Source organism: Vipera berus, assembly GCF_964194415.1.
Source record: "Vipera berus genome assembly, chromosome: 3".
In the NCBI taxonomy this organism is placed as follows: Eukaryota; Metazoa; Chordata; class Lepidosauria; order Squamata; family Viperidae; genus Vipera; species Vipera berus.
In genome coordinates this window covers 18653662-18680110 of record NC_138204.1, presented here as the reverse complement: position 1 = coordinate 18680110, position 26449 = coordinate 18653662, and the positions used below count along the sequence as shown (strand labels likewise).

Below are 26449 nucleotides of genomic sequence, written 5' to 3'. Positions count from 1 at the left end.
GGAAATGTCTTTCTTCCCTTTGTTAGTTTCATTCTGGCAACTTTCCAGGCTTCTTTAATTTTTGCAAGGGGTCTACCACTGATGTTTCCTCATCAACAAAATACATGAATGGAGCCATCAGAATAAAACAGGAAGGTGAAAGTAAAATTCCTTCTGTTGTAATGTGTCTAATTCATCAAGGAATATCCACATTTCTGTGTGTGTGTGTGCGCGCGCGCGCGCACGTGTGCGTGTGCACGCATATCAAAGAAGTCAGTTGACAATCATGACAATCATTTTGTGAGGCACTATAGAAGTTCTTTGCTATTGCCTTCTCTGAAAATGTTACTTTTGCACTTACCAGTTTAATCTGAAAGTTCTTGGTGGTCTCCCACTGAAATACTAACTACAGTAGGTGAGATCCTTCTTAGACTTTATAAAATTAACCAAGGTTGGCAGGGTGTTGAGAGAAATACTGAATGTGGATGATTAATTTTTAGAAGATATTTCTCCTTAAGATCACACCTAAGGTTATTAGGGATCCCATTTTAGTGATTACTGAAAAATGACAATCGGGGAGGACTCTTGCCTTCCAACCTAGGTGTGGATCCAGTTGATCAGTTGGTCACCCTGTTGGGTCAGAATTTTGGTCACAGGATCAGGGCCACTATCTTGATGGCTCTCCTCCAGAGGCAGCCTGCTGCTTAGGACCAGGTTAGCTCTTTGAGGCAGCAATTAAATAAAAGATAGGGCTGCCCCTTAAACAATTTTTGCAAACTTGGTTCAAACCTGGTTTTCAGACTTTGCTAATTAATATCACTCTCGTTCCATTTTATCGACAACCCTACTATTTACAGCTGTCTTATTTTCTAGTATTTTATTGTTCTGGGGTCAGTTTTTAAATGAATTGGGATAAGGAAGTTGAGGATCCTGGGACTCTAATAGGAAATGTACATTTCCTGAACTCCACTCTGCCTAATGAATGTTCCAGGTAACTAGCTTAGATGGCTGTTCTTCCTCAGATGGGGATCTTTCATAGCTATAGGCAGTGCTTTTTTGTAAAAGAAAAAGGTGCCAGAACTCACACATGTCATACAACCTGCCTTGCCTACCCTACAAGGTTCCATCAAAAAAAGGTGCCGGAACTCCGTTCTGAGAGTTCTATGAGAAAAAAAGCCCTGGCTATAGGCAGTGTGAGAAATTTAAAAGATGCCTCTTCTTCAATAGCTAGTTGCTATTTTGAGTAGAATAATGCAGGAAAAAGGAAAGCAAGCAAGCAAACAGAACGATCCACAAGAAGCCCCAAATACCTTTCTTGCATTTCTAACTTTTTTCCCCTTCTTTGGGAAATAATTTAGGAAATTTAGGGATCCTTATTTTTTTTCCCTTACCTCCTTATGTTTCTATGTTTTCCCTTATTTCCTTATTTTAATCTTATTTAGAGTTAAAACAGGTTTCTCAGCCTTAACAGCTCTAAGATATGTGGACTTTAATTCTGAGACTTCTGGGAGTTAAAGTCCACACCTCCTAAACTTGACAAGGTTGAGAAACACTGGATAAAAAGATTGTGTTCCCCTTCAATTGATAGGGATGCAGGGTTATTTCCCTGTTTTTCAGTCTCTGGGAATATGGAACCTAAGCACCAAAAAAAAATATCTTTTCAGTTAACAAGCCATCTGTATAAATATTTTATTGTTAATCACTTCTGCTGTTTTCCTTTAATGCTGCTTTTCAATATTTTTTTTTAAAAAAGGTCTGTTAGCATTTAGCCTTATTCCTGCAAAATAGCACTGAAATCAGTCTGATAATTAGTTATTATGAGCAATCTAAATGTTACTATTTTCAATGGACTGTGTTCTCACTAGTCTCAATGCTATTCATGACTTGTAAGAATAGGTCGTTTAGAACTGCAGTATATAAATATATTAATTAAATCACTGCTACATAGTACATGAGAGTATTTTCTTCAAAAAAAATCTGCTCAAGTGCTACACAAGTCACTTTATTAAAGTTTTACCAGAAATCCCCTATTTTTGGTGTTCTTTTTAAGATGCAGCCAGGTATTAATGCTGCGAGCAAAGAACCCAGCCTTCCTTGAGTTATGAAAGCAGCTACATCCTTTTGAAAGAATGCTTGTCTGATTGTCTCAAAGGGCTGTCCATGTTACTGCTGGGATGGCCAATCTTTGATACCCACCATTCGCAGTTTACTCAATTTCTTTTTAAAAAAGAATTTTGTCCTTCCCATTAAATATTCTTCAGAGGGAGGGAGGGAGGGAGGGAGGGAGGAAGGAAGGAAGGAAGGAAGGAAGGAAGGAAGGAAGGAAGGAAGGAAGGAAGGAAGGAAGGAAGGAAGGCTTTCCTTACATACTTATAAAATAAAAAGGAGCAAGATTATAGATCCTGTCCAGAATTACAGTACAAATGGACACCAGGAGTAATTCCACCCCTGTTCTTTCTTGAAAGGCATTCTGTTCTGCCACCACAATGACATCTGCTGGTGGAGACAGGAAGTCATAAATCTGTGTCTCCTCCTCTCAAGCAAGCCTCTGTAATGTTTTACACACACACACACACACACACACACACACACACACACACACACACACATCAAGAAAACTAGAGGATAGGACAGCATTTCATTCCTTTCGTACCTGGAAGCCCATCTTTGTATTTTATCTTCCCCCCCCCCAAAAAAAGACTCACAAATTTCCCTCCCCCCATGTTGCATATCCAAACTTTAAAAGTCATGATTCCAATGTAAATGATGTAACCACCAGCATGGGCTCTTTGAATTGAAGCCACACAATCTGCTCTTGCAGATTGCTACCTTGACAGTATAACCGGATGCATGTTCTAGAGATGAACCTTTTGTGCAAAATGATTTTAGAGAAGAAGAAGAAGAAGAAGAAGAAGAAGAAGAAGAAGAAGAAGAAGAAGAAGAAGAAGAAGAAGAAGAAGAAGGAGGAGGAGGAGGAGGAGGAGGAGGAGGAGGAGGAGGAGGAGGAGGAGGAGGAGGAGGAGGAGGAGGAGGAGGAGGAGGAGAAGGAGTAATAGTAGTAGTAGTAGTAGTAGTAGTAGTAGTAGTAATAGTAGTAGTAGAAGTAGTTAAATAAATTGCGGATATTTCCCTACGACTCCACAGTGCCTTTCTTTGGAAGAAGATTTTTTTTAAAAAAATCTGTTTCTTTGGTATGTATGAGTGCACGAGTAAGTATATGTGTGGGAAAGAATAGGAAAAAAAAAACTCCCAACAGAAAAGTAGAAAAAAATAGCATCCAAACCCAGATATCTTTAACTTGTGAGTTGGGCAGCCATATAAATTTGTTTAATATAAAATCATATAAAATCAACAATACTATTTACATTTTTTTTCTTTTTATGACCCCCGTAATACCTTTTATCGGGGTGGAGTCAGGGCAACTGAATGGAGCTGACTGTTTACTGACCAAAAGCTCCTCCTGACACCTACACGGAGTTCGCAGAACTTTTCTCTGATAAACATCTGTCGCTGTCTAGTATTGAACTCTCAGCTCTCCTGAGTATGAGTGAGTGCCTTCACCTTTAGGCCATCGAGATGCTCAACAATGTTATTTACACATACTCTACCAGAAACTGTATTTAGTACTTTTGATTGTTAGATCCTTCTCAAGGATTTAGGGGGGTGATATGATGATGATGATGGTGATGATGGTGATGATGGTGATGATGATGATGACAATGATTCCATTTGTACAGCTTGCTGCAGATAATAGCCATTTGCAAAATCATTTTCAGAAATACTACTTCCATATTGTTAATCCCCAGCATCATTACATTCTCGTAATCATTGTTGGATAGCTACCAAGTATGAACTGCCAAAATCCAGATCACTATTAGAGGGGGGGGGGAATCCCATCTTAATGTTTGCAACTCAGTTCCATTGGTCAGACTGAGAGAAAGTGACCAATTCAAAATCAAACAGTAGGTTGTATGGCCATGTTGGAATTTGAATTTGGGTGTCTCCAATCTTACATCAGTACTTAATTACTACAATAGGTTTGTGGCAATGGAAATTAGGTTTCTGTGCCATGTCAAATAGAAATTGTGTAAACTGCTTAGAGAATGGATGGATATAGGATTGAGAAATGGCCTATTAAATCTGGAAAATAGGAGTATTTTCTTGGAGATCATTGTTTATCTTGAAACATGGTATGAAACCTAGAATGAAGTACTCGAAAGAAATGAAAAGCCTCATAAAACCTCCTCAATTTCTCATGTAGCAAAAGATTTCCGAATACACATATCTTCCAACTGTCCAGAAGTTGGACTGCTCAGGTGTCAATGAAGAGGAAAGGGCCAAAATACTTCAGCAGAGTTGGAAGCATGATATCTCTGTCCCATGATTAACTGATTAACCCATCACTCAATGCAAAAAGTTTTGTTTTATGTTAATCATTGTGGTTGCTTTTTAATATATCATGTTATCCATATAGAACAGATTTTCTTCTTTTTTTCTGTTTCTTTTTTTAAAGGGAAAATAGTATATGCCTTTTGTAAGAATATCTCAGAAAGATGGGTGACTTCCCCTGTGTTTGAAATGTAAGCCAAGCTTTTTTGAAATGAAACAGCTTGATTTTTTTTTCCTCATGGAAATCTGACTTCAGAGTTTTCTTCTCACATATGCATACCATCAAATCAACCAACTACCCAAATATATCAAACTTCCCTCCTCTAAAGGTAGCCTGGAAATAGCAGTTTTATCACCACTGCATTTCAGTATTAAGCATCTTGAATCAGTTAATGGAGTGGAATGTCTGGTGTTTAAGAAATTCAACATGTAGTCTCCTGAATTACCTTTGCCTTCCCCTATTCATTCCTCTAGAATCATTTCTTAAATATTGGTTATTATTCACCCTGTGTGACAAAGCAAAGTGTCTCTACCAGGTTATTTCACAAATGGATATTGCTTCTGACATGTTAACTTCACCTCCCTTCTCTCCCCATCCTGATGCCACACTGATGGCAAACTTACTCGTATTTGAAAAATTGAGCGCATTTTAGTTAGAAGATTTTTCTAGTGGGGTTCACCCAATTCTTCAAATAAGGTGAGCTTGTCATGAAGCTGCATGATACTGGCCACCAATGCAGAAATCAATAGATAACAAGTTAAAAAAAGATAATTATTATTCTGAACATCTTTTGGGTTGCTTTTGAATAAGAAGCTTCAGTGACTACGCTTCTTACTAGGAATGGTTTCACTGGTTTGGAAGAAAAAAAATACGCTTCATTGTAATGTTTTGGAAGGTGTAAGTAACTGTATCTTAATGTCCATCCATTCCTGCAATTTAAAGTTGTTGATATCTTTGCTTACATTAGGATCAGTAGAAAAGAGACGAGCCAAGAATTTTGATCTTGGCAAGGAAGTAGCTTCCTCTTTTAGTTCATTTCAGTATCTGAGTCATGGCTCAAATGTGTAAACAGGCACCAGAGATAAAGCTGAAGTCAACGATTATTATCCATTTAATCTAAGGATCACTAGTGCACTAGCCTGAAAGCTATTTTCTACCTTAGATTACATGAAATATGGAGCATGATCACTAAGCATGTTCAAAGTATTTTTTTTATTACTACTGACAGTTATGGCACATATACATTGACATCATTCACACACCCAGCAAAGCTATACCGTATCTTCTTTGGTTTTGGTATTGTGTGTTCCATAGATCCAACCATTTGTGGCTTATTCAACAGTAGTTAGCTAAATCATAGTTAATGTGTGAAACCAGCCATTTACGATTTTCATGAGTAGACAGAAACTATTTTCTAGATGCCCATAAAGCAAAATTCTTTTGAATTGTGTGTCATCAGCAACCTTGTCATCCACATCAGACAAAAATAAAGTTCTGCCGTAAATCCAAGTTAAATTGTTTCCATCCAGATAAAATTATCTGTAAAGCCTCATGTTTTAATATTGATAGTACGGAAAAAAGTGCTTTTGAGACACAACTGATTATTTCAGGTGATTAAATCATTTAAATTTTCAAAGATTAAAATGTAATCAGGAAATAAGCTAATAAAAAACATGCAAAATATTTTGTCTAAAAATGGATTGATTCGTGAATGTCTTCATTTGATTGATATCCTGTTTTGTCTTCAAATCACTCCACTCCATCACCAGCCATTGACATAGCCAAATGCAAAAGCAGATATAGCTTTGGGATTTGTAATGGTTGGGTAGAAAATACATTTTCAAAGGTCAACAGCTTTTTCTACTGACCAGACTAAAGGGATGGGCTCCTAGAAGTATAAAAATACTGCCTAATATGCAATCAGCCCAGGTTCGAATCTCAGAAGGGTATGACTGACTGATGAAGACTAAAGAGTCAGAAATGCATCTTAGTCTCCCTTAATTCTTTGTTAGTAATTTACACACACACACACACACACACACACACACATATATATATATATATATATATATATATATATATATACACACACACACACACACAGAGAGAGAGAGAGAGAGAGAGAGATGTATATATATAGTGTGCATATATTTAAAATCTGTATGCTGTGAAATGCTTTTAATTTTAAAATCGCCTCCATCCTATTTTTCCTTTTTAGGATAAGCAATAATATGCAGAATTAGTGTTCAGACACTAATTTAATCACTTTTGTTTAAGCTAGTTTAAACTGAGAGTTTAATTGGTTTCAAGCTGCAATGGAAAACCTTGTCTTGAAGGACCTTTCAGGTTGCAGCCTACTCAAGGAAGTCAAAGTAACCATGGCGATGGTGTAAATCCTTACTCTTCAATATATCAGGTGAGGTCTTATTGAAGTATTTATTATCATGTACGATGAAGAACTATCAGATAAAAAGGAAGATTTTAATCTCCTCCATTAGTTCTGTCTGCTTGTTTTCTTGGTGATGAAGCAAGTAGGACTGGAGAGCAGAAAGAATGGGTGGCCACAGAAATGCATTGTGGTGACCAAGATGCTCAATCTAACCAACTTACCATTGTGACTTGAACATTTAGATTCCCTGAACAATTTAGGAATACTGCCAGGGGACTATTATCAACCCTTCAAGGTAGACCAGTGCCATATGGATCAGGAGTTCTTTAATTTTAAAGCTATACTAACAGAATCTTGCAATATCTTTCCTATATCCTTGCCTTTATTTTTATGTGATGTTTACCCATGCAACATTCTTGGCCTGGACTCAGACCCCTTTTTGCTGACAATTTCCTTGGTAGTGGGTCTCCCTCCTGTCCTTCAAATTAATTCCCTCTGCTCTCTACAAGATTTCTATGAATAGTAATAGCAATAGCAGACTTATATACCACTCTATAATGTTTTACAGCACTCTCTGAGCAGTTTACAATATCAGCATATTGCTCCCAGCAATCTGGATCCTCATTTTACTGACCTCGGAAGGATGGAAGGCCAAATCAACCTTGAGCCCCATAAGGATCAAACTCCAGCCTGTGGGCAGAGTTAGCCTGCAATACTGCATTCTAACTGCTGTGCCACCAGGGACCCTTAATGCTAGCAGGAGTGTGTTCAGGTTTGGCAGTGTATTACTCTAAATTTATAGTACTGGAGGATTTCAATATTAGAAACAGATCAGAATTTTATGTCCTCCACTGAGGTACATCCTAACAAATATGCAGTCCTTTGCAGTTTGGGAATGTTCTTATATTTTCCACTGTTAGGAGGTTCAGAGATAGTTAAGAGGGCTTTTGCACTGGTGTGCCAGCTATGACCTGAGCTGGTCAAATTTGATGAGTTCTCCATGCATTATGGCAGATTATGATGGGGACTTGTTATTTATTTCTGACTGATATGCTCTAATTTGTTATGGGTTTAATTGGCCAGTTTTATAGTTCAAATTGTAATTGTATTATATTATGTGCTGCCTGGAGTGTTATTTTTGGTTGAAGGAACAACAATGGCAATCAATCAATCAAATAAACCAACAAATAATGTATTCCACATCCAATTGCCCTGCTGTGCAACCAGATGTATTTCAGCTTTCATTGACATGTGATCATTTTTACTATGTACCTCAACACTAGGTAAAAATCATTGGGGGCATGCAATGGAGCATCAGATTATCAATTCAATATACACATATTCTCCTCGATGGCTGTTTCAGTCAACAGTGTTAGAGAGCTTTTATTTCTCCATTTGTTTGTTTGTTTTAGATTGGTTTATATGGCCACCCATGTTGCAGATGTGATTCTGGGCAGGTAACAAATTTGAACTGGCTTTCCATTTTCCTTGATACCTTTCAAGAATGGATTCAGAATCCACACATTGAGGCAGAAAGATGTGCAGAACTGTATGTTTCTTGTGTTAAAATATATTAGCCCTCATAGTTAGCTAAATGAATTAAATGGCACCAAGAAAACTGGTGACATGCCAAAAGCCAAGCCAGGGCTGTCCACATGGGTGGGGGGAATCAAAAAAATAATGTCAACTGCAATCATGCCATCAAAGCCCCCCTTTTAAACATGCATCAATGTGTATTAAAAAATGAGGGTGCTTCGACCACATGGCTGCAGCACCCATCTTGACTATCTCTGCAGACATTCCTGAGCCAACACCTGAATCCAGGGATAAGAGAGGAACAAAGGCCTTATTTTTCTATTAAATTTAGTTTGCAATAGCATCCAGTCCCTCATTTTGTTCCCCTCTGCTGCAAATCATAGCCAAACTGCTGGATGTATCGGTTGCAGATGTTTTCAATGTCTGGGTAACTCTCAAATTGTAACGTTACTTCCGCTTTACACATTTTATACAAGGTAAGTTCCTTTGCTGGTTATGAATTCCAGGTGGAAAAGACATATATATTCTGCACACCAGTCTGTGACAGGACACTTCTATATCACCAGCCTGTTTAACCCCTTCCCATTCCCTGCAAAATAGTTTAAAACTACTGGCAACTTAGAAATAATAAATAGAAATAATAAATTAACCCCACACACACACACAAAACAGGAATTATACTGTCTTTCTTTAAAGTTGAGCAGTAGGAGAGAATACAAATATATATATTGTTTTCCTCCAAGGAGTATATTGTTCCTCTGCTGTCCATGATCATGGAGTACCAAAAATCCCACTCCTTCTTATAATACAATAAAATAAAGAGCAACAACCTTCCTCTATATTTGTCAGTAGATATTCTGAGATCCAAAATTTGTCTGGTGGTTTGTCAAAATTTTAAGAGATTACTCCAGTTGCAAAGATGACACAAAACCTAAGAACTCAAAAGATTCCCACAAAGTTCTTCTAGGTGTTGCCCCACAAACCAACAACATCTGCAAATTGCGAGGATGAAATGATAGGATTTTTGCAGGCAGTTGTTTTTCTCAATAGTGAAGAAATAGCTTGGGTGGCAATTGTATTGGGGGGTGGGGGTGGAGAGAGAAAAAGGATCCAATCAATGGATTCAGGAAGAGGAAAGCTAAAAAAAAAGACACTTAATCTCTTTGGGGAAAGGATAGCCAGCTAAAACTCTGAAAATGGGGGGGGGGGAACCCATCCACAAAGGTTGGAACTGCTGAAAAGAAGATGCCAGCTTGGCTGTGGCTTCCAAAGAACGATTGACTAAGTGTCCCCAAATCAGCAATGCTGTGAAAAATCTAGTTCCAAAGTGGTACAAAGCAGCAACATGAAAGTGACCATAAACCAAACACTCACACACTCAGGGGTGTATTCACACAGCAGAAAGCTTCATCTGGCACAGGCACAGGTCCAAGAAGGCCCTCCTTACGTGCCCGTGTCCAAGCAGACTTGTGTGCTTTTCATACGCTGCCATGCATTCTTGGGTTGTTTATTCCCCCCCCCAATAAGCGTTTTGTCAAAATAAGAAATCTCTCAAAGCATTTTGTCAAGATAAGAAATCTATTGCCTTCAGTTCTTCCCCGACTTGTTCTTCCCAGATCAGTTTTCTAGAGTTTGTTCTTCACTTCTGTGGACTTATGTTCAGCACGTACCAGCATACAAACAGCTGCAACCTTCATCTGCCCATCTCTGCCAAACACCTGGGTGAAACAGAGGAACAGGAAATCAAAGGAAACTTCACACAGCTTGTTCCAGAGACAACCCAGTGTCTTTCAGATGCCTTTCTCCAGCGGGCAGGCGGGCGGGCAAGTAGTGAGAACTTGTCATCGATCTGTTTCCAAAGTGAGGAAAAGAGAAGAGGAATTTTATTTCTCCAAATTTACCTTTATGTCCAATTGAAAGGGGAGGGGGGCAAAATAGTATTTCAAAAAAGAAGGGAGAATTACAGAGTTAAAATGCCCTACGCCTACAGGAGTGCAAGAAAGACAACAGCAAAAAAAAAGGACCATCTTTTTTTCTTTTTCTTTTTTCTTTTTTAAAAAGGGGGGAAAGTGTTCTGCAGAAACGGTGAGCTTCTGTTTATGTTAAGAGACAGCAGGCAGGACGAGGGGGGAAGAGCTGCATCATAAAATCCTCTGATAAAAGCACACTCAAGACACATGTTCAGCAACCCAGCGTACCAGCTCACCATCACCAATCCCGAGACAACCTCTGCCGGAAAAGCAATTTTTAAAGAACGAATTCAAGATGCAATGGATCATTAAATGATCCTAGGGAGGGAGAAACGGGCTCAGAATGGAGAGAAAATGGGGGCTTGCAGGAAAGGGTCGTAAAGGGAGGCAGGGGGTGGAAATGGGATATGGGAATGTCGATAGGCGCACAGGTTGGTGCTCCGGAACGGCTGCATCCCCTCAAACCCCATTCCCCCCCCCCTCCGGCCCAGACGTCTGTGATCAGCCAAAGTCCTGTCTCTTTAATAAACTGACTGCCTTCTGTCTGCTCGGAGTAAATTTCATCCTGTCATCAGGTCGCGGAGGAGGGGTTTGCTAATACACAGTTTGCTCAGTGGATCGATGCTTCCTGGCATCGCCTCGTCCTGCCTGTGTGTGTGTGTGTGCGTGTGTATTTGTGTGTACATTTCTGAGTGTGCATGTGGGTGAGTATATGGATGTGGGTTAGGGTGCGTGCGCGCGTGGACGCGTGAGTGTGTGAACACCAGATTTCCTTCTACCCCCCCAAGCCTTCCTCCGTCCTCTTCCACATCACTCACAACCTGGCATCTGGCGGCTACGAACCTGCAGTTTTCTCGGCGGATAGTCGCCCAGCCGCCATCGAGAGCTACCGCGAAGGAGGCGGAGAGGAGAAGGGGGAAAAAAAGGCCAGGAAATAGCAACCCCCACCCTCTTCGTCAGCCGGGCAAACAGAACTATTCACTTATCCCTATTTTGTTATTTATTGATCCACTTAAAAAAAAAAGAAAAGAATTGCCCCGACGCACAGCGAGGGTCCCCTCCTTTTTGCCTTGGATGTGTCTGGATGTCTGCATCAAAGGAAGTCTCGCAACAGTTCAAACAAAACAAGAGGGACAAAAAAGGCACCCCCCTCCCTCAGCTCCCCCAGCGCCGTTCTGGTTGTAAGAAAGAGAGAGAGAGAGAGAGAGCAAAGAGCCCAAACAAAGCTGCCACCCTCCGCATCCCGAAAGACTCCGAACAGGTTGATCGCGCCCGAGGAGACGCAAGGGCGCTCGTCGGTCTGGTTGCCGCTGAGCCGTTGAGCGGCTGAGAAGGAGGGAAAAGGAGGAAAACACACACACACAGGCGCGCACACACACAGGCGCGCACGCCGAGAGAGAGAGAGGGAGAAAGAGAGAGAGAAAGAGAGAGAGAGAGAGAGAGAAAACAAACCCCGCCAGCCTCGGAGCGGCTTCGGATCTGGGAAGAGAAGTGAGGTTGAAGAAAGTACAGCGATGCCAAGGCGGAAACAGCAGGCACCCAAAAGGGCGGCAGGTAAGAAAGCCAGCGAGGCGCCCGGCTCCTCTCCCCGCCTCCCCGGATCTGGCTTGGTGGGTCATCCCTTCAGACATTCCCTCCGTGGGTGCGTGCCGGGTATTCAGATGCTTCGCGCGCCCGCTTCCAGCAAGTCTCCCTCCGCCGCCGCTTGATTTTTGCAGTCCCCTTTCTCTTTCCTCGCCCGCTCGGGTTCTCTCGCTCTCTCTCACACACAAACACAAACACACACACACACACACACACAAACGCAGGCACGCACGCACACTGAGCCCCCTTCTTCAACTTGGCCGGGGTTGAATCAGTTTGTTCTGCACTTTCCTTCCTTTCGCTTTTTTTTGGGGGACGGACGAGGGGGGGGAGCATGTCGGTGTTTCACTGCCCCGCTTTCCCAAGCTACAATTTCTTAAACTTTCTCTCCCCCCCGCCCGCCCCCCTCGTCCGCAACTTTCTTCCGCTTGGCTTTCCCTCGCCCTCTCCTCTTTCTCTCTCTTTCCAGCCCCTCCTCGCTTCGCCCCCGCTTGGCATCGCTTTGGGTATGGGGTGTGTGTGTGTGTGTGTGTGTTGGACCGTTGGACCTGTATTTGGGCAATGCAGGTGGCGTCCGTAAAGGAAGGGCGATATTTTTGGGGGGGGCGGTGAAGGAGGCGGCCGCCAGCGGTGCCTTTTTTTTGTTTTTGTTTTTTTTGTTGGGGGGAAAGCTTTGTTTCTGCTGCAGTTTGATGCGCTGGTCCGGGAGAAATAGCTCCGGGGCTGGGGTGGGAAGCGGCGGAGTTCGGTGTGCTTCGGGTGTGAACCCGCCGGTGGAAGTTCATCCCTTTGATCTCCGGGGGCGAAAAAGAAAGGGAAAGCAAAGCGAAAGTCCGACCGGAAACCGAGGGAGCGTTCGGGGGGGGGGGTCGGCGGCGGGCAACCCCGGGGAGGAGGAAGGAATCTCGTGCGGATCCAGCTGCCCGTTGCCCGGCCCGTCTCGGCTCGCCGCTGCTGGGTTGGCCGAGTTGCCAAGCGAGGCCCGAAAGGCCGCGCGGGGGGGTTCAAAGGCGGCGGGGCTGCGATTTGCAGGAGCCGGAGAGCTCGCTCAACTTTGGGGAAAGGGTGGGCATGGGCAGGGGGACGCCGAGGGCAGGCAGCGGACTTTCCCGAGCCCAAGAGCTGAAGGCTGGTCTGGCCGGGAAGGCTGCGCCGGGGGAGGCTTCGCGCCGCTCGGGCTGTGGATGCTCAGTTCAAGTTTGGCTCGGGGCACTTGGAAAGAGGTCCGGAGAGTTGGTAGGGATTTTTTTTTTCACCGTAGCTAGAGAGGTGCGGAAGAAGTTCGTTTCTCTGTCACCAGACCCACCCACCGGGGAAAAAAAACAAAACAAAAAAAGAAGCAGCTTTCCAGTTGATTGCCAGCTTTGATTTGACATTTGATTGATCACCTGTCATCTTGCTGCCTTTGATCTATTCATTCTTGATATATATCAATAAATCACTCACTATGGTAACCTGAGTGCCAATGACGCAAGTCTTGCCCTCTAGACTTTCTTAGCCAGGCAAGTACAATTATTATCTTGTTTGGCTTTAATGTGGGTGGGATTATTATTTTATCTATGCCCCCCCTTTTTTGTCATTGTGTCCAGTTGGATTAAAGCTGTACAATGAACCAAAGTTGATTTTTAAAAGTAAACAAACTCTCCCCTACCCATGAAACTATCTGGATGTTCAGGGTGATGGGCTGGAGTAAATGCCGTCATGCTTGAGAATTGTTCAAAGCTGAAAATAAATTTGGAAGGAGAGGATCTGGGAAAGTTTTACAAACATGATTCAGTTCAGTCCTGGAGGTGGGTGTGCGTGTGGGTGGGTAGGTAGTTCATATTCTCCATATTTGGAGTTTAGTACATATAAAAGTACGCGCGAGAGAATTCATCCGTATATAAACTAATTTGCAAAACAAATAATACATGGCTATTACTGTTACTGTTATTTATTTCACAGTAATATAAAGTACTGCAGTTTAGGTTTTCTCCTTATGCAATCTTCTGGGGAAAAAAATCTTCCTTGGTCTTTATGACTCTTCTTGGTTTTAAACATTCCAGACCCAATAACTCTAGAATATAGTATTTTTTGTAACTTCTGCTATCGTGAAAACTCATCATCTATAAAATATACCTTTCATTTCAAAATGTTCCTCTTTTTGACTGTCTTTCTTAGTAAATTGCTTTTTATTCAAAGTATGCTAGGTTAGAAAGAAATAGGATTGATGGTGGGGGAGGGGAAGGAATAGGAGAAGGGATAATACTGGGCAACAGCAAGTGTTTTTAATAGCATTTTCTCAGCTGATCATTGTGATGCCATCCTGGGCCTGCTCCCAAAGTTAGGTTCCCTTAATCATAACTTCGGTATTTCTTGTAAAGATTTTCAGACAGATACTTGGGAAAACTTGGGCACACCTCATTTTCTCTGCTCCAGAATACTGCTTGTAGTTTCCTTTCAACAGTGTATTATTTTATGATACTCTTTTATTTTCCACTCTGTATGGTTTCAGTTGGTTTCTTTATGGGACGATTTAGTTTTTGTTTTTTTTTTTCCAAGGGAGTCCACCTGGAGCAAGATTAAACTGTACAAAGCTGACTCTTAGCCATTGTTCTAAGATTACTTTTGTTTCCCGTGTTCCAGTGAAAAAGGTTCTGTTTTAAGAGCTGAATACAGTCTCAAAATCTCCGGGCCACGGTGTGGCCTTGGAACAGAATGAGGAAGGGAAGGAAATAATTGATTATCCCAGTGTTTGGCACTATTCTCTTTGGCTTTCTTTATTGAGCCTTTAATCTTCCTCTTCAAAAGAGAGAAAGAGAAAAAAAAAGTATTACATGTTTGGGAAAAGTCTGTGATTTTTTTTTGTCTGATTACGAGTTTGACTGTGTTGATTCAGAAAAAAAAAGTTTACAACTTTTGAGTCTGTAAGGGGGAAAAAAGAAAGTAAGTGACGGGGTTTTGGATTTAGCTGTCTTGATTATGGCTTGGATTTAAAGCCTATGCACAACTGTAAATAATTACGTCCAAGCATCTACTTTGGAAACAGGTTTCTTCTCTGATTAATGAACATCTTAAAGGTTAGAGAGAACAAGCAACTGAATCAAGGGGGATGGCCCGCTGGATCCTGGAAACATGACAATTCCTCTTTCCCCCCCTCCATTAATTTTAAGCCATGACAACCTTATATTTTACAGAGTGCCATAATGAAAATCAGCAATGTAAGTGAATAAAGGGATGATGAAGGCACTTTTTTTACCCTTCTCTCTTTCCAAATGCATGTTCAGAAATGCATGTTCAGTCTGAGTCAGAAAAACAGCAGTGGCAAATGCCTGTGTTCCTCCAGACTCCTTTCTCAGCAAGCATTGTTCTTTTTGACTATTGTCTGCATAATTCTTTAAGCAGATGTTTGGATATTTTTAGGTCAGTGCTTGACATTACATCATACCTTTATTGGCAATGATATATTACATGTGCGTTGCTCTCCTCCATCCCGAAAGAGCCCAAGGTGCTTTACAGGTTGTCTGTCTGATTCTCCTCTTCTCCCATGGCTGCAAGACAGCAGAAAATCCTCTTGCAGCCAATGAGATTACATAGAGAAGAGAAGAAGAGGAGAATCAGGCCAGGGATGTTGTTCCTGAATTACAAAAATGCAGGTGTCTCTGAGGAATAGCCACTGAGTGACCCAACACAAACTGAAAGGTAAAGAGAAGCTAGGACTAAGACTGAATCGCTATGTTAATTCCACTTTTATTTTTTTATATCGGAAATAGCTTTCCAACCCAATTCCACAGGATTACGCTTTTCTTTCCTCCTAGGGCTTGTTGAGATGTGATTTTTTTTTTATTTTGCACATCGTACATTTGCTGTTCATTGCTCCTGAATATAAACCTGGACTTAATAGTTTTCTTTTCTTCTTCCTCCCTCCCCTTTGGTTCCCCTTTCTACCTCTGCTGGGCCCTGAGAGGTTTCCCTTTTAAGAAGTAAAAGCCAAAAAGTACAACAGAGGAAGAGAGAGAGAGAGAGAGCAGCTGCATCTACTTTGTTTATGGGAAGTAGAAATGAATAATGCAGAATTTGTTTTCATGAAAGTCCTTGTGTGGCAGTAAACATAAGGCTATTAGCAATCATTATTTAAAAGTTGCAATTTGCACCTTAATAGTACCAGTTATTAAAATAGTGAATGATACACTCAGACGGGGCAAAATCTGCATTCTTCAGAGGCAGACTAAGGAAGACTGTTCTGATTTCTGCTACAGGAAGACATATCAGTATGCTCGATCAGTGAAAGCTTTGGCTTTTATATTTTATTAGTCCTATTATTAGGGAAAGATAATAAAACTGGGTTCTAAGCAACATTGGGTTTAACAGGGTTAGGGAAATGGGCTGAGCCTTTCTTTCATTTTTCCGAGGAAACGAAAGAAATATTAAAAACGCTGATGTAGACCTCAGAGCTCCCCTACACCATAACACCATCAAATGATTTGAAAACAAAAGTATTCAGAAAGAGGAACAGAGATGGACCGAGATGGGCTTATCAGAGGAATGCATTGCCTGGTTTGTGGATCGCACTATTGGATATTGCCGAAAGTATATTGGGAATCCTCAAAATGTCTCAGTTGTGCCCTGACCCGATCAGAAGGAAAGGTAGGAAAAGGCCAGAGATATCACATGGTGACTTGTGGCAAAAGCTCAGAGTCCTTTTGACCATATAAAACCATATTACACACCTAGAAAATTGCTGCTTGGATTAAATCTGTCTTGAATTATTCTACTACTTTTTTTTAGGATATCAGAATGGAACACTGCACTCCATGCACACACATACACAAACACAAATCATTGAATTTCCCCAGCGCTCACGTCTTCCTGACAGAAGCAACTCATTGTCTATTGTCAGTGGGAAATTATAAGAGTTTCCTCTGGTTATCATCAATAATTACTATAGTGTTCTTCATAGAACATGTTTAAATCTAGCTGGCAAAATGTCTTATCAGTGAAGGCCATTAGATGAACAGAACTTTGCAGCCAAGCAGCTAGACGTGGCCGTGGCGAATTGGCCATGGTGAATTGGCCATGGCGAATTGGCCGTGGCAAGTTGGCCGTGGCGAGTTGTCCCATTCTGGACCTATTGTTCCCCAACCTTACCCTCTTTTAAGGGCTGAATGCAAACACCTCTCACTGTTCCTGAACATCTGCACAGCTGATTGGGGATGAGCTATATTCAAGAGCATGGTTGGAAGACAGAAGATGGGGTGGGCTAAAGCTAAAACTAAACATGCCCAAAGACCATTGGACTTGGGCAGCTATAAAAAAAATAAGTAAGTAAAGTAAGTAAGTAAGTAAGTAAGTAAGTAAGGAAGGAAGGAAGGAAGGAAGGAAGGAAGGAAGGAAGGAAGGAAGGAAGATTGTTAGGGATCTGCACAGGTACTAGTGCTTTTATCAAAATAATGAAAGCAATGGTGACCATGACCCCAGTGTTATCCCTTTCATAGGTGCTTGCAGTGTCACCACACATTCATCAAAGGGCTGGACTTTGTGTCATGACAGTGCAACTGTTGCTTTTGCCCTCCCTTGAAGCCCTTGCCATTAGGGCTCCCTCTGGGCATCCCCCAAAATGGGGGATAATGTTCATGCTTATTTAGTTATGAGGAAGCCAAAGGGCATCTGTGTGATGTCCAGGTGCCAGTGTACAGTTATTTTTTACAGTAGCTTGTTGTTTTTCTGGAATTTGATGTAAGTGAAAGAATTTCTCCCACCGCGTTTCTCACACTGGGAAGTATGGACCCTCAAGGAGGTTGTGTAACGTCACTGTGTAAATAGAAAATGACAACATCAGAAGTAGCTTCTCTGCCGCCTCCAATAGTAAAGTAAGGTTTTTTTAAAAAAAAACACACCTGCAAAGTGAAATTCAAAAGAGACTTTCAGGCAGTCTTGCGGCCCCAGGGGTGGGGGGGGGGAGGGGAGGAAGAATAGCCACTTGGGGAAGAAAGCGCTTGTAAATCAGATTTTAGCATTAGGATTAGTAAAGGATGCCTTTGCCATATCTTTTATTTGATTTAAGCAGAGTGCTATTGGCTCCAGGATTTGTGGACTCTGTCAGCAGCAAATTGTTAGTGAACCTTTTTTTAATCCCAGAGAGATCAAAATATGCTTCCTCGTGTTTTCCAACTGTTTGTGCGCTGTATGGCGTAACGACACTCAGATGGTGAGCTCTTTTGTCACCCCAATCTCTTGAGCTACCTCAAGTTTCCATTGTCCATAGTCTGAGTTCCCACAAGACTTATGCCTACAATTGAGCCCCAAATTTCTCTTGCTAAGCAAAATATTTGCGAAGTGAATTTTGCCCCATGTTACAACCTTTCTTGTCACGGTTGTTAAATGAATCACTGCAAGTTGTTCTGTTAGTAACACGGTTGTTAAGTGGGGCTGGCCTTCCCATTGGCTTTGCTTGTCAGGGGGTCGAAAAAGGTGATCCCGCAACTCCAGGACACCACAATCGTCATAAATATGAACCAATTGCCAAGCGTCTGAATTTTGATCATGTGACCATGGGGAGGCTGAAATGGTTGTAAGTGTTTCAGTGATGTTGTAACTTCAAATGGCCACTAAACCAACTGTTGTAAGTTAAGGACTACTGTATATTATTTCAAAAGTTGGTGCTAGCCACCTTCATAAGTCCATTAAGATGTTGCATATAAAACTATACCAACTCTGGAATGGTATGCATATATAGAGCCTTGGTGGAGCAGTGGGCTAATGCCTCCTTAAGTAACACCAGCTGCCTGCAATTAGTGCAGGTTCGCATCCCACCAGGCTCAAGGTTGACTCAGCCTTCCATCCTTCCCAGGTAGGTAAAATGAGGACCCAGATTGTTGGGGGCAATTAAGCTGACTTTGTAATAATGCCGCTTGGGGTGTGTGTGAAAGCCCTAATAAGCAGGCATATACATAGAATGAAGGCTACTGCTAAGCTTGTAAGCCGCCCTGAGTCTTCGGAGAAGGGCGGGATATAAATGGAATTAAAATAAAAATAAATATATAACAGTTAATAAAGGATTTACAATTTTTCTAACCTTCAATAATTTTCTCCAGTGTAACTAAAAACAATTTCTGCTAAAGGTGTTCCTAGGTATGAAATCACATCAAGTGAAACTTGATACTACCAAAAACATTTCTTCTGTCTCTTCCTCTGCGCTTTCCCTCCCTTAAACCACAAACTCCAGGAAATTTGTTTTATATACAGTTTGGTGCCAATTTTACTTCCCGTTTCAGCATGTGAAATATTTGACTTCAGTGAAGCACCCAAATGCACAGGACTGAAAAGCTCAGAGGTTAATTTGTGCAAGAAATCCAACATAATATTTAATAGATGAAACAACCATTGCCAATCTGGATTCATTCTCTTTTCTTTTTGAATATTCATTGCAAAAAGTTTTTTTTAAAAATAAAAATATATATTGCATGGCAGACAGGTTAAGATGGGTGCATGCCACGCTATGCTTCTTTTCCCAAGATCTAGCTGTGAAAATGGCTTATTGTTAATTTTATTAAGACAGCTTGATTTTTACTTCTTGCTTTCTTGCTGGCTTTCTTACATTTTAAGTCGTTTATATCTTTTTTTTAAAGGAAAACAAAAAACAAAAAACATCACCAAACCTATAGAGCAGCAGGGTGGCATTAAGAATCTCGCCCTTGAGCCAGCCAGAAATGCTAGCAATGTAAACGATGTTGGCTTCATTCATTCAGCAAATTTAACCCTTGATTTTGTATTGTTGGTCCAGCTCAACAAAGCCATTGCAGGGAAACGTACTCCTAAGTATCTGAACAAAGGATTATTGTCTGGACTTTATTTCTAGATTTGGCATTAAAAGAAAGATGAGATTAGGTTCTTAATCCAAAAGAAAAAGGATATTGGTTAAGTTTATAGCATGAGATGCATTTTATCCTTCGCTGTCCTGCCAAACTGCTCTACTGAATCTTTGGGGAAGTCTGATTTTTATTTTTATTTTAATTATAGTTGCTTTAAATCTTACAGCAGGATTTTTTTTTTTTGCCATTTGGATGGCATTATCGCTATTGTGTTTACTTAAATTATATATGTTGTTCTGGAGTGCTCTTCTGCATCATCCCTCTAAAATAGATTTTTACTTCTATTTTGCCAGTGGTATCAAACATTGTACTACCTTTGAGAGATTATTAAAATTGGCCATTTTATTTGGGACTGCAGTTTCAGGAAACAGAATCTAAACATCTGAGAATATCCAATTCCACTCCAGTTTACTAAAAACGCCATTTACACGGAGCTTTTTTATAGTATAATAACCTCTGATTTTTACATAGACACATGGAACATGTATCTTTTTTAACCTTAAAAAGTAAAACCAGAGGTTTAAAGCACCTTTTGCACAATAGAAATATTTTCATTTTGAAACAAAACCAACAAATCAGCGCACACACTTCCCTCCCCCAAAAAAAGACCATCATAGAGAATAATTCCTTTGCTAGATTTCTTAGGGATCACAGACAAGCAGTTTCCCCCAAGTATTTTGACATGTTCTTTTTGGCGACCAGTGTTGATTGTTACATTGTTTTTAAAAACCTAGATTTTCTCCATATGACACATTTTTGGAGAGGAGAAAAAAACCCATTCCATTATCGTTATGATTGCCCTTATTTATAAACTTCCTGCTTCTAATGACTCGAGAGAGTATTCCTGTAACTTTTGTCATTATGAAAGCTTATTATTCTCCAGCCTTTGAGCATAAAATATAAATTTCATTTCTACAATCTACGTACATATTCTTCCTTTTGTCTGACTTTCTTTCCAAACTTTCTTTCTGTTTAGAAAGGAAGGAATTAGAATTGACTTTGGAAGATGGGGGAGATGGAATAAAATACAGCATTGGGCAACAGCATAGATTTTTTAGCATCTTCTGAGCTGGTCACACTGATGCCATCCTTGGCCTACACCCAAGGTTCTCCTTCCTTCCCTGTCACTGCAAAGCATTTCTTGTAAAGGTTTTCAAATGGACACTTTGGGAACAGTTCCTTCTATCATCGATCTATCTATCTACCATGTGTTTCTCTGGCTCTATCTATCTATCTATCTATCTATCTATCTATCTATCTATCTATCATATATCTATCTATCTGATTTATATGGCAACCCACTCACTCTCCGTGACTCAGGGCAGCTTACAAAATATAAATATCTTCAGCCAGAATCGAAAAAGCTTCTTGTATGAGAAGTGAAACATTTTCAAGGGGAAAAAAAACCAAGAAAATCCAGCTGCCTTTTGAAAAGTACCTTTTGGGACAATAAATTCATGAAAATTACATTTTGTTTGTCAAGCTAAAAAATAAAATAAAATAAAACCAAAACTCTCTCTGGGTATTAAAAGTTTCCAACAGAAGAAGGAAAGCTTCTGTCTTTCCTAAGAAACACGCTGCATTTTTAGTTTTGGGAAAATAAAAAAAAAGGCCCAGTGGCTGCTAGCTTTTCAAACATAATGAAAAAAACTGTCTGTGATATATCCCTGGCTGTTTAACACGGCCAGACAAAACTGATCAGAGCTAAGTGTACCTTCTTCTAAGACTACTAACGTAACTGTAAATAACTCTCTTTGCTCCTACTTCAACATAGGTGATAGTTGTCCTTCTCCCAAACCCCACAAGCAAAAAAGCATATAAAGGGAGAGCCAACCTACAAGAGAAATGAAGCATTAGTGATATTTCTAATGCAGGGAAAACAAAAGAAGACAAAAGGAAAAACCCACATCTTAAAACAGCAAGGCATAATTAGAAATTGTTCTTTTGTTATAGAATAAAACGACTCTCTGCTCTTCCCTCCCACCCCTCAACTGAATGAGCCTTATGTTAAAAAAAAGATGTCTTGGCATGCTTGTACATGCATTACAAACTGGAGAAAAGGCAGAGTAGGCAAGTTACTTTCCAGGGCTGCTTGGTTCTCTGTCTGTTGCTCACTTAGAAGGTATTTTTCAGTCCTAGCTGATTTTGTCACCTATTTTCAGGAGTTGCTCCAAAGTTTATTCCGATAGTATTTTCCATTAGAAGCAATTAAATTCATGCATGTTAACAGCCAACAGTTTTGCAGGAAGGCTTTTTGCTCGTCTAAAAAAAGCACTTTCTTTCTTTTAAGCTGCTTGTGATGATAAACATAGAATTGTTCAACTTTCTTGGGAGAGGGAAAAAAAACGAAGGAAAAAGTTGTAGCATTAAAGCTGCCTTTCGATTGTATTAATGGAAATAAGAAGCTGCTTTCTTCTTTCATCTCCGTATATTGCATCTATTATTTCTCTTTCTGGCTCTTTGCTGGGTAAGTGTCTATATTTCCTCCTTGCTTTCAATATAAAACTGCTATCATCTAATGATACCCTACCTTATTAAAGTTGTTCACGATGCAAAAGGGACTGCGATAGGTGCCGTCTTCTACCATAAATGGCTATGGAAAAGCAGGGCCGCTGAATGTGTGAAAATAACACAATCCATCCTGAATAACCATTAAATCTGGGCATGTCAGAATAGAATGACAGCCACTACAGAAACTTTTTTTTTTACTGCAACAGAACCAGGCTGTAGCCCCAGGTGGCACATATGAGAAGCAATAAGATTTTTAAGAAGCTCTTGGCTCTTCCTAGATCACTCTCAGAAGACTAATTTAATTGAAAAACCCATTTCTTGGAGTTTGTGTATGTAAACAGGCAAGGCCCAGTTTTCCTTGGGATCTGTTTTGTGGATTTTGTTTATAGTTACTTGATTGGGGGGGGGGGGGAAGACCAAATAAATTCTCATCCCACCCCTTGAAATGTTGAACTTAAATACTGAAGATTGTAACTGGTAAAAGTTATTATTATTATTTTACTATTATCAGAAAATGCTATTAAATATCTCCTGAACACATTCCTACTTAGAATATTTGGCTTGTTTCTATAAGATTCCTTTACAGTTTTCCTTGGAAAAGGAGTATCATGCTGTTTGTGATTTTAATGAAAATAAATCCATCAAAATCCACAGGGTGATTTCAGCTCTTCATGTAACTGTAGAGAAAGAAGAAAAAAGGAATGAATGCTTTGGATTGAATTAAAAGCAGTGGAATGCAAAAATCAAAAGCTATGTATTGCATATTCACAGTGTTTTTGATTGTAACATTTAGATGGAGGATTTGTTCTGTTCAGTTATTGCTTACGGGTAACCGTTTGCCTTTACCTTTGGCCAATTTTGAGAATTTATGGTTTAAAAGGGATCATTTCATTTCTATTCACAAGGTGAATGAGTTTTTTTTTTTTAAAAAAAAAGGAATAGCTGGGTTTTTTAAAAGGAAAAAAAATATTGGGATTCCAAAAGAGACAAAGCATGCCAGCCGTATGGAATTTAAATGGCAGTGTTAACAAACATGGCCAAATAAGTAGAAAAGAGTCATAAAAATGGGAGTTATGGCGGACAAGAAACATCCTCTTATCTCATTCAAAACAGGAAAGGTGAAATGCACATATTCTACCCCAAATAAAGGCATCAAAGAATCCGGTGCTAAGTAAAAAAAAAACAACAAAAAAAAACTATATGTGTTCTGGGAATTTGTATCAATCTGCGTAATAGGGAGAAATCTGTCTACCACTGTGACTTCAGCATGTGCTATTTGAGCATCACCAAAGGACCTATTGAAATTATTTACTTCCTTAAACAGCTGTGATAGTTAGATGTACAGTGTGTATCGTTCCCTTATTCTGTCTCTTGTCACAGCCATATTAACAATGCAATCAGGTCGACTCCAAGCTAAAGAGCACAATACGTAAAAAATGCATCAGTCTTTCTTAATTTATTTTATGCTAGTGAAAGAACACAAAGGCCTGATTCCCCTTCCTGTTCCCTTATCCATTGCAGGTATATTATTATTTTTTTAATTCCAGTGGAGATATTGTCCCACAACATCTTCCCATATTTAATTAGGAGATCAGAGTGAAATTAAAATTAGGTAAACTTGATTTAAAAAGGTGACAAAAGGAATAGGTTAATCCTTCACATTTAAGGTAATTGAATACAGATTTATCCACCAGACTGGCCTACAAACTTGTAAGAATTGCTGCATAAAATAGATTGTAGAAATTGTAGAAAGACGCAATGGATGGAAAGTAATCAAGGAGTGAAGCAACCTAGGACTAAGAAGAATTTTCCTGACAGATAGAATGGAATGACATGCCTCCAGAAGTTATGGGTACTTCAGCATTGGAGATTTTAAAGAAGAGATTGGACAACCATTTGTCTGAAATGGTCTAGGGTTTCCTGCCTGAGCAGGGGGTTGGACTAGAAGACCTCCAAGGTCCCTTCCAACTCTGTTATTCTGTTCTGTGAAATTCTATGGGGTTTTCTTACAGGGTAAATGTGTCTATAATTGCCCTTTTAAAAGTCCATAAATATGACTCACTGTGTGTATCATGAAAAATCCAAAGTTTTCAATAAACTGTGCCATGTTCTGCTTGAATGCTTCTGTATTAACTTGAGCATTTTCCCCCAGTACTCACTTGTTTTTCCCATCATGGAAATCAAGACTGCCTGCATCAAATTTCCATATCGCCTTTCACCCAAGTACTTATTCAGTTTCAGCAAGACCGTTGCTTTATCTGTCCTCAGGTCTATGTAAGGTGGTGTCCTTCTGCCATCAGAAGGACAAAGGACAGGTTATAAAATGAGATAAACATGGAACAGATTATTGTAAACGTTTAAACACTTCTTCTCTCTTTCTGCCTGTGTTTTCAAAAGACGTGCTGAATTTCTGCAATGTTGACTTTTCCTGCAAGAAATGTAGTCATTTAAATGAGGTGGAAATTTCACTGAAAATATTTTTCTTTGCATTCCCACTTGGCCACTTTGCTTCTGTTTGGTACTGCTACCTGAGAAGCAGTTTCCTCTCTGGGGGTTGTTAGCTCTACTATGACCCATTGATAGATCTCTTGGAGAACACAGCCCATTCCATCGAAATGATTCTGAGTTCAATCTTTTGCATTTCCACTTAAGGAAATAAAATAATATGGAATCTGCTGGAGAACCTGGATGGACCAGCCTTCTTAGCTTAACTAAGAATTTGGGAAATGTAGCCCCAATTTATCCAGAAGCCTGATGAAGGCTGCTGTAGATTATATTAGCTTTATCACTTCAGCAATCAACGGAAATTTATCAAGGAGAGATTCAACCTAGAAATAAGATTTTTTCCCCACAATTAGACAAGTTTTATCAGTGAAACAGCTTTCCTTCAGAAGTTATGGATGCTCCATCATTGGATGTTTTGAAGAAGAGGTAAGACAACCCTTTGTCTGAAATGGAATAGGTCTCTTACTTGAGCAGGAGGTTAGACTAGAAGACCTCCAAGGTCTATTCTCTTATTCTAACATAATTTATTTCCTATGTTTTTATGACTGATTGATTCATTTGCTTGCTTATTCAGTTTAAATCATGCTCCTGTCAGGGCAAAATGTATAAGATAGCTTCAGCAATAAAACCATATGAAGTTAAAAACACAATACTGAAGTGTCAATGCAACCAATAACTGTCGGCAACTAAACATAAATGTCTACTCCAACTTTTCTGCAGAAGTTCAAAGTAGCTTATATGGTGATCCCAGTTTCATTCCTACCACAATCCTAAAGATAGGTTGAGTTGAATTTCCATGGTGAAAGTAGACTTGGAACAGAGTCTATTCAATCCTAGTCCAACTCCTATTGTTCTTTTCCAAATAATATGAAAGCAGATACTGTACTTCTAAAGCAAACCCCTCTTTTTGCAAGTGCAGAACCATATAACCCATGCAGGGAAGGCCCCAGAAAATAATTTGGTATTAATATATTTTATTTATTTATTATGCATGTTTTATGCCACTTCAATCAATTTTGACTCTAAGCAGCATAAATATTTATGTTGCTTCAATCAATTTTGACTCTAAGCAGCATAAATATTGTTACTGTTTCACAGTCCGGGACTTCCATGCAACATACATGGGGTTTTTTCCCCATGGTAAAACGAGAGGATCATTTGGGCTGACAAAGAGGGGGCCAAACAGTCCAGTGGGGAGATGCATCTAAATTTCCTCAATCCCATTCCAGCATATCAAAGATTTTTCTATACTGGCTACACCTCTCTCTCTCTCTCTCTCTCTCTCTCTCTCTCTCTCTCTCTCTCTCTCTCTCTCTCTCTCTCTCTCTCTCTCTCTCTCTCTCTCTCCCTCCCTCCCTCCCTCCCTCCCTCCCTCCCTCCCTCCCTCCCTCCCTTCCTCCCCAATGATAGCCCTACTGAAGACAACTGAGACTAAAACTAACTGTAAATGCAAGAATCATCATTTCCTCAAAGACTCTTGGAAAAAGTGGGAAAATCTTTCAGCAGTTCCAAAATCATTACTGAAAAACTATGTAAAGTCTATGGCTGTGCCTTAGTTTTATTGGATTTGCTCACAGCAATGTGTCCACATAGCATTCTTCAGCAATTATATCACAATGGTCAACGCTGAATTGTGTTGAGGAAAGAGTGGATAATGGAGTGTTACTCAGTCAGGGTAACTAACTCCCAGCTGATTCACACAGCCTGATTTTCTCATCAATGGTTAATCAGATTC

General features: G+C 40.1%; 1 protein-coding gene across 1 annotated transcript in view; it reads left to right on the top strand.

Moving 5' to 3' along the window:
• Positions 1-10928: 10928 nt before the first annotated feature.
• Positions 10929-26449, top strand: part of TSHZ2 (teashirt zinc finger homeobox 2) — a gene marked incomplete at its 3' end in the record, with an annotated part of 28317 nt that continues 12796 nt past the window's right edge. Inside the window, exon 1 of the mRNA XM_081322429.1 lies at positions 10929-11818. Coding sequence (XP_081178555.1) covers positions 11779-11818 — 40 coding nt within the window. The 5' untranslated portion in view covers positions 10929-11778. The remainder of the gene's footprint in view (positions 11819-26449) is intronic.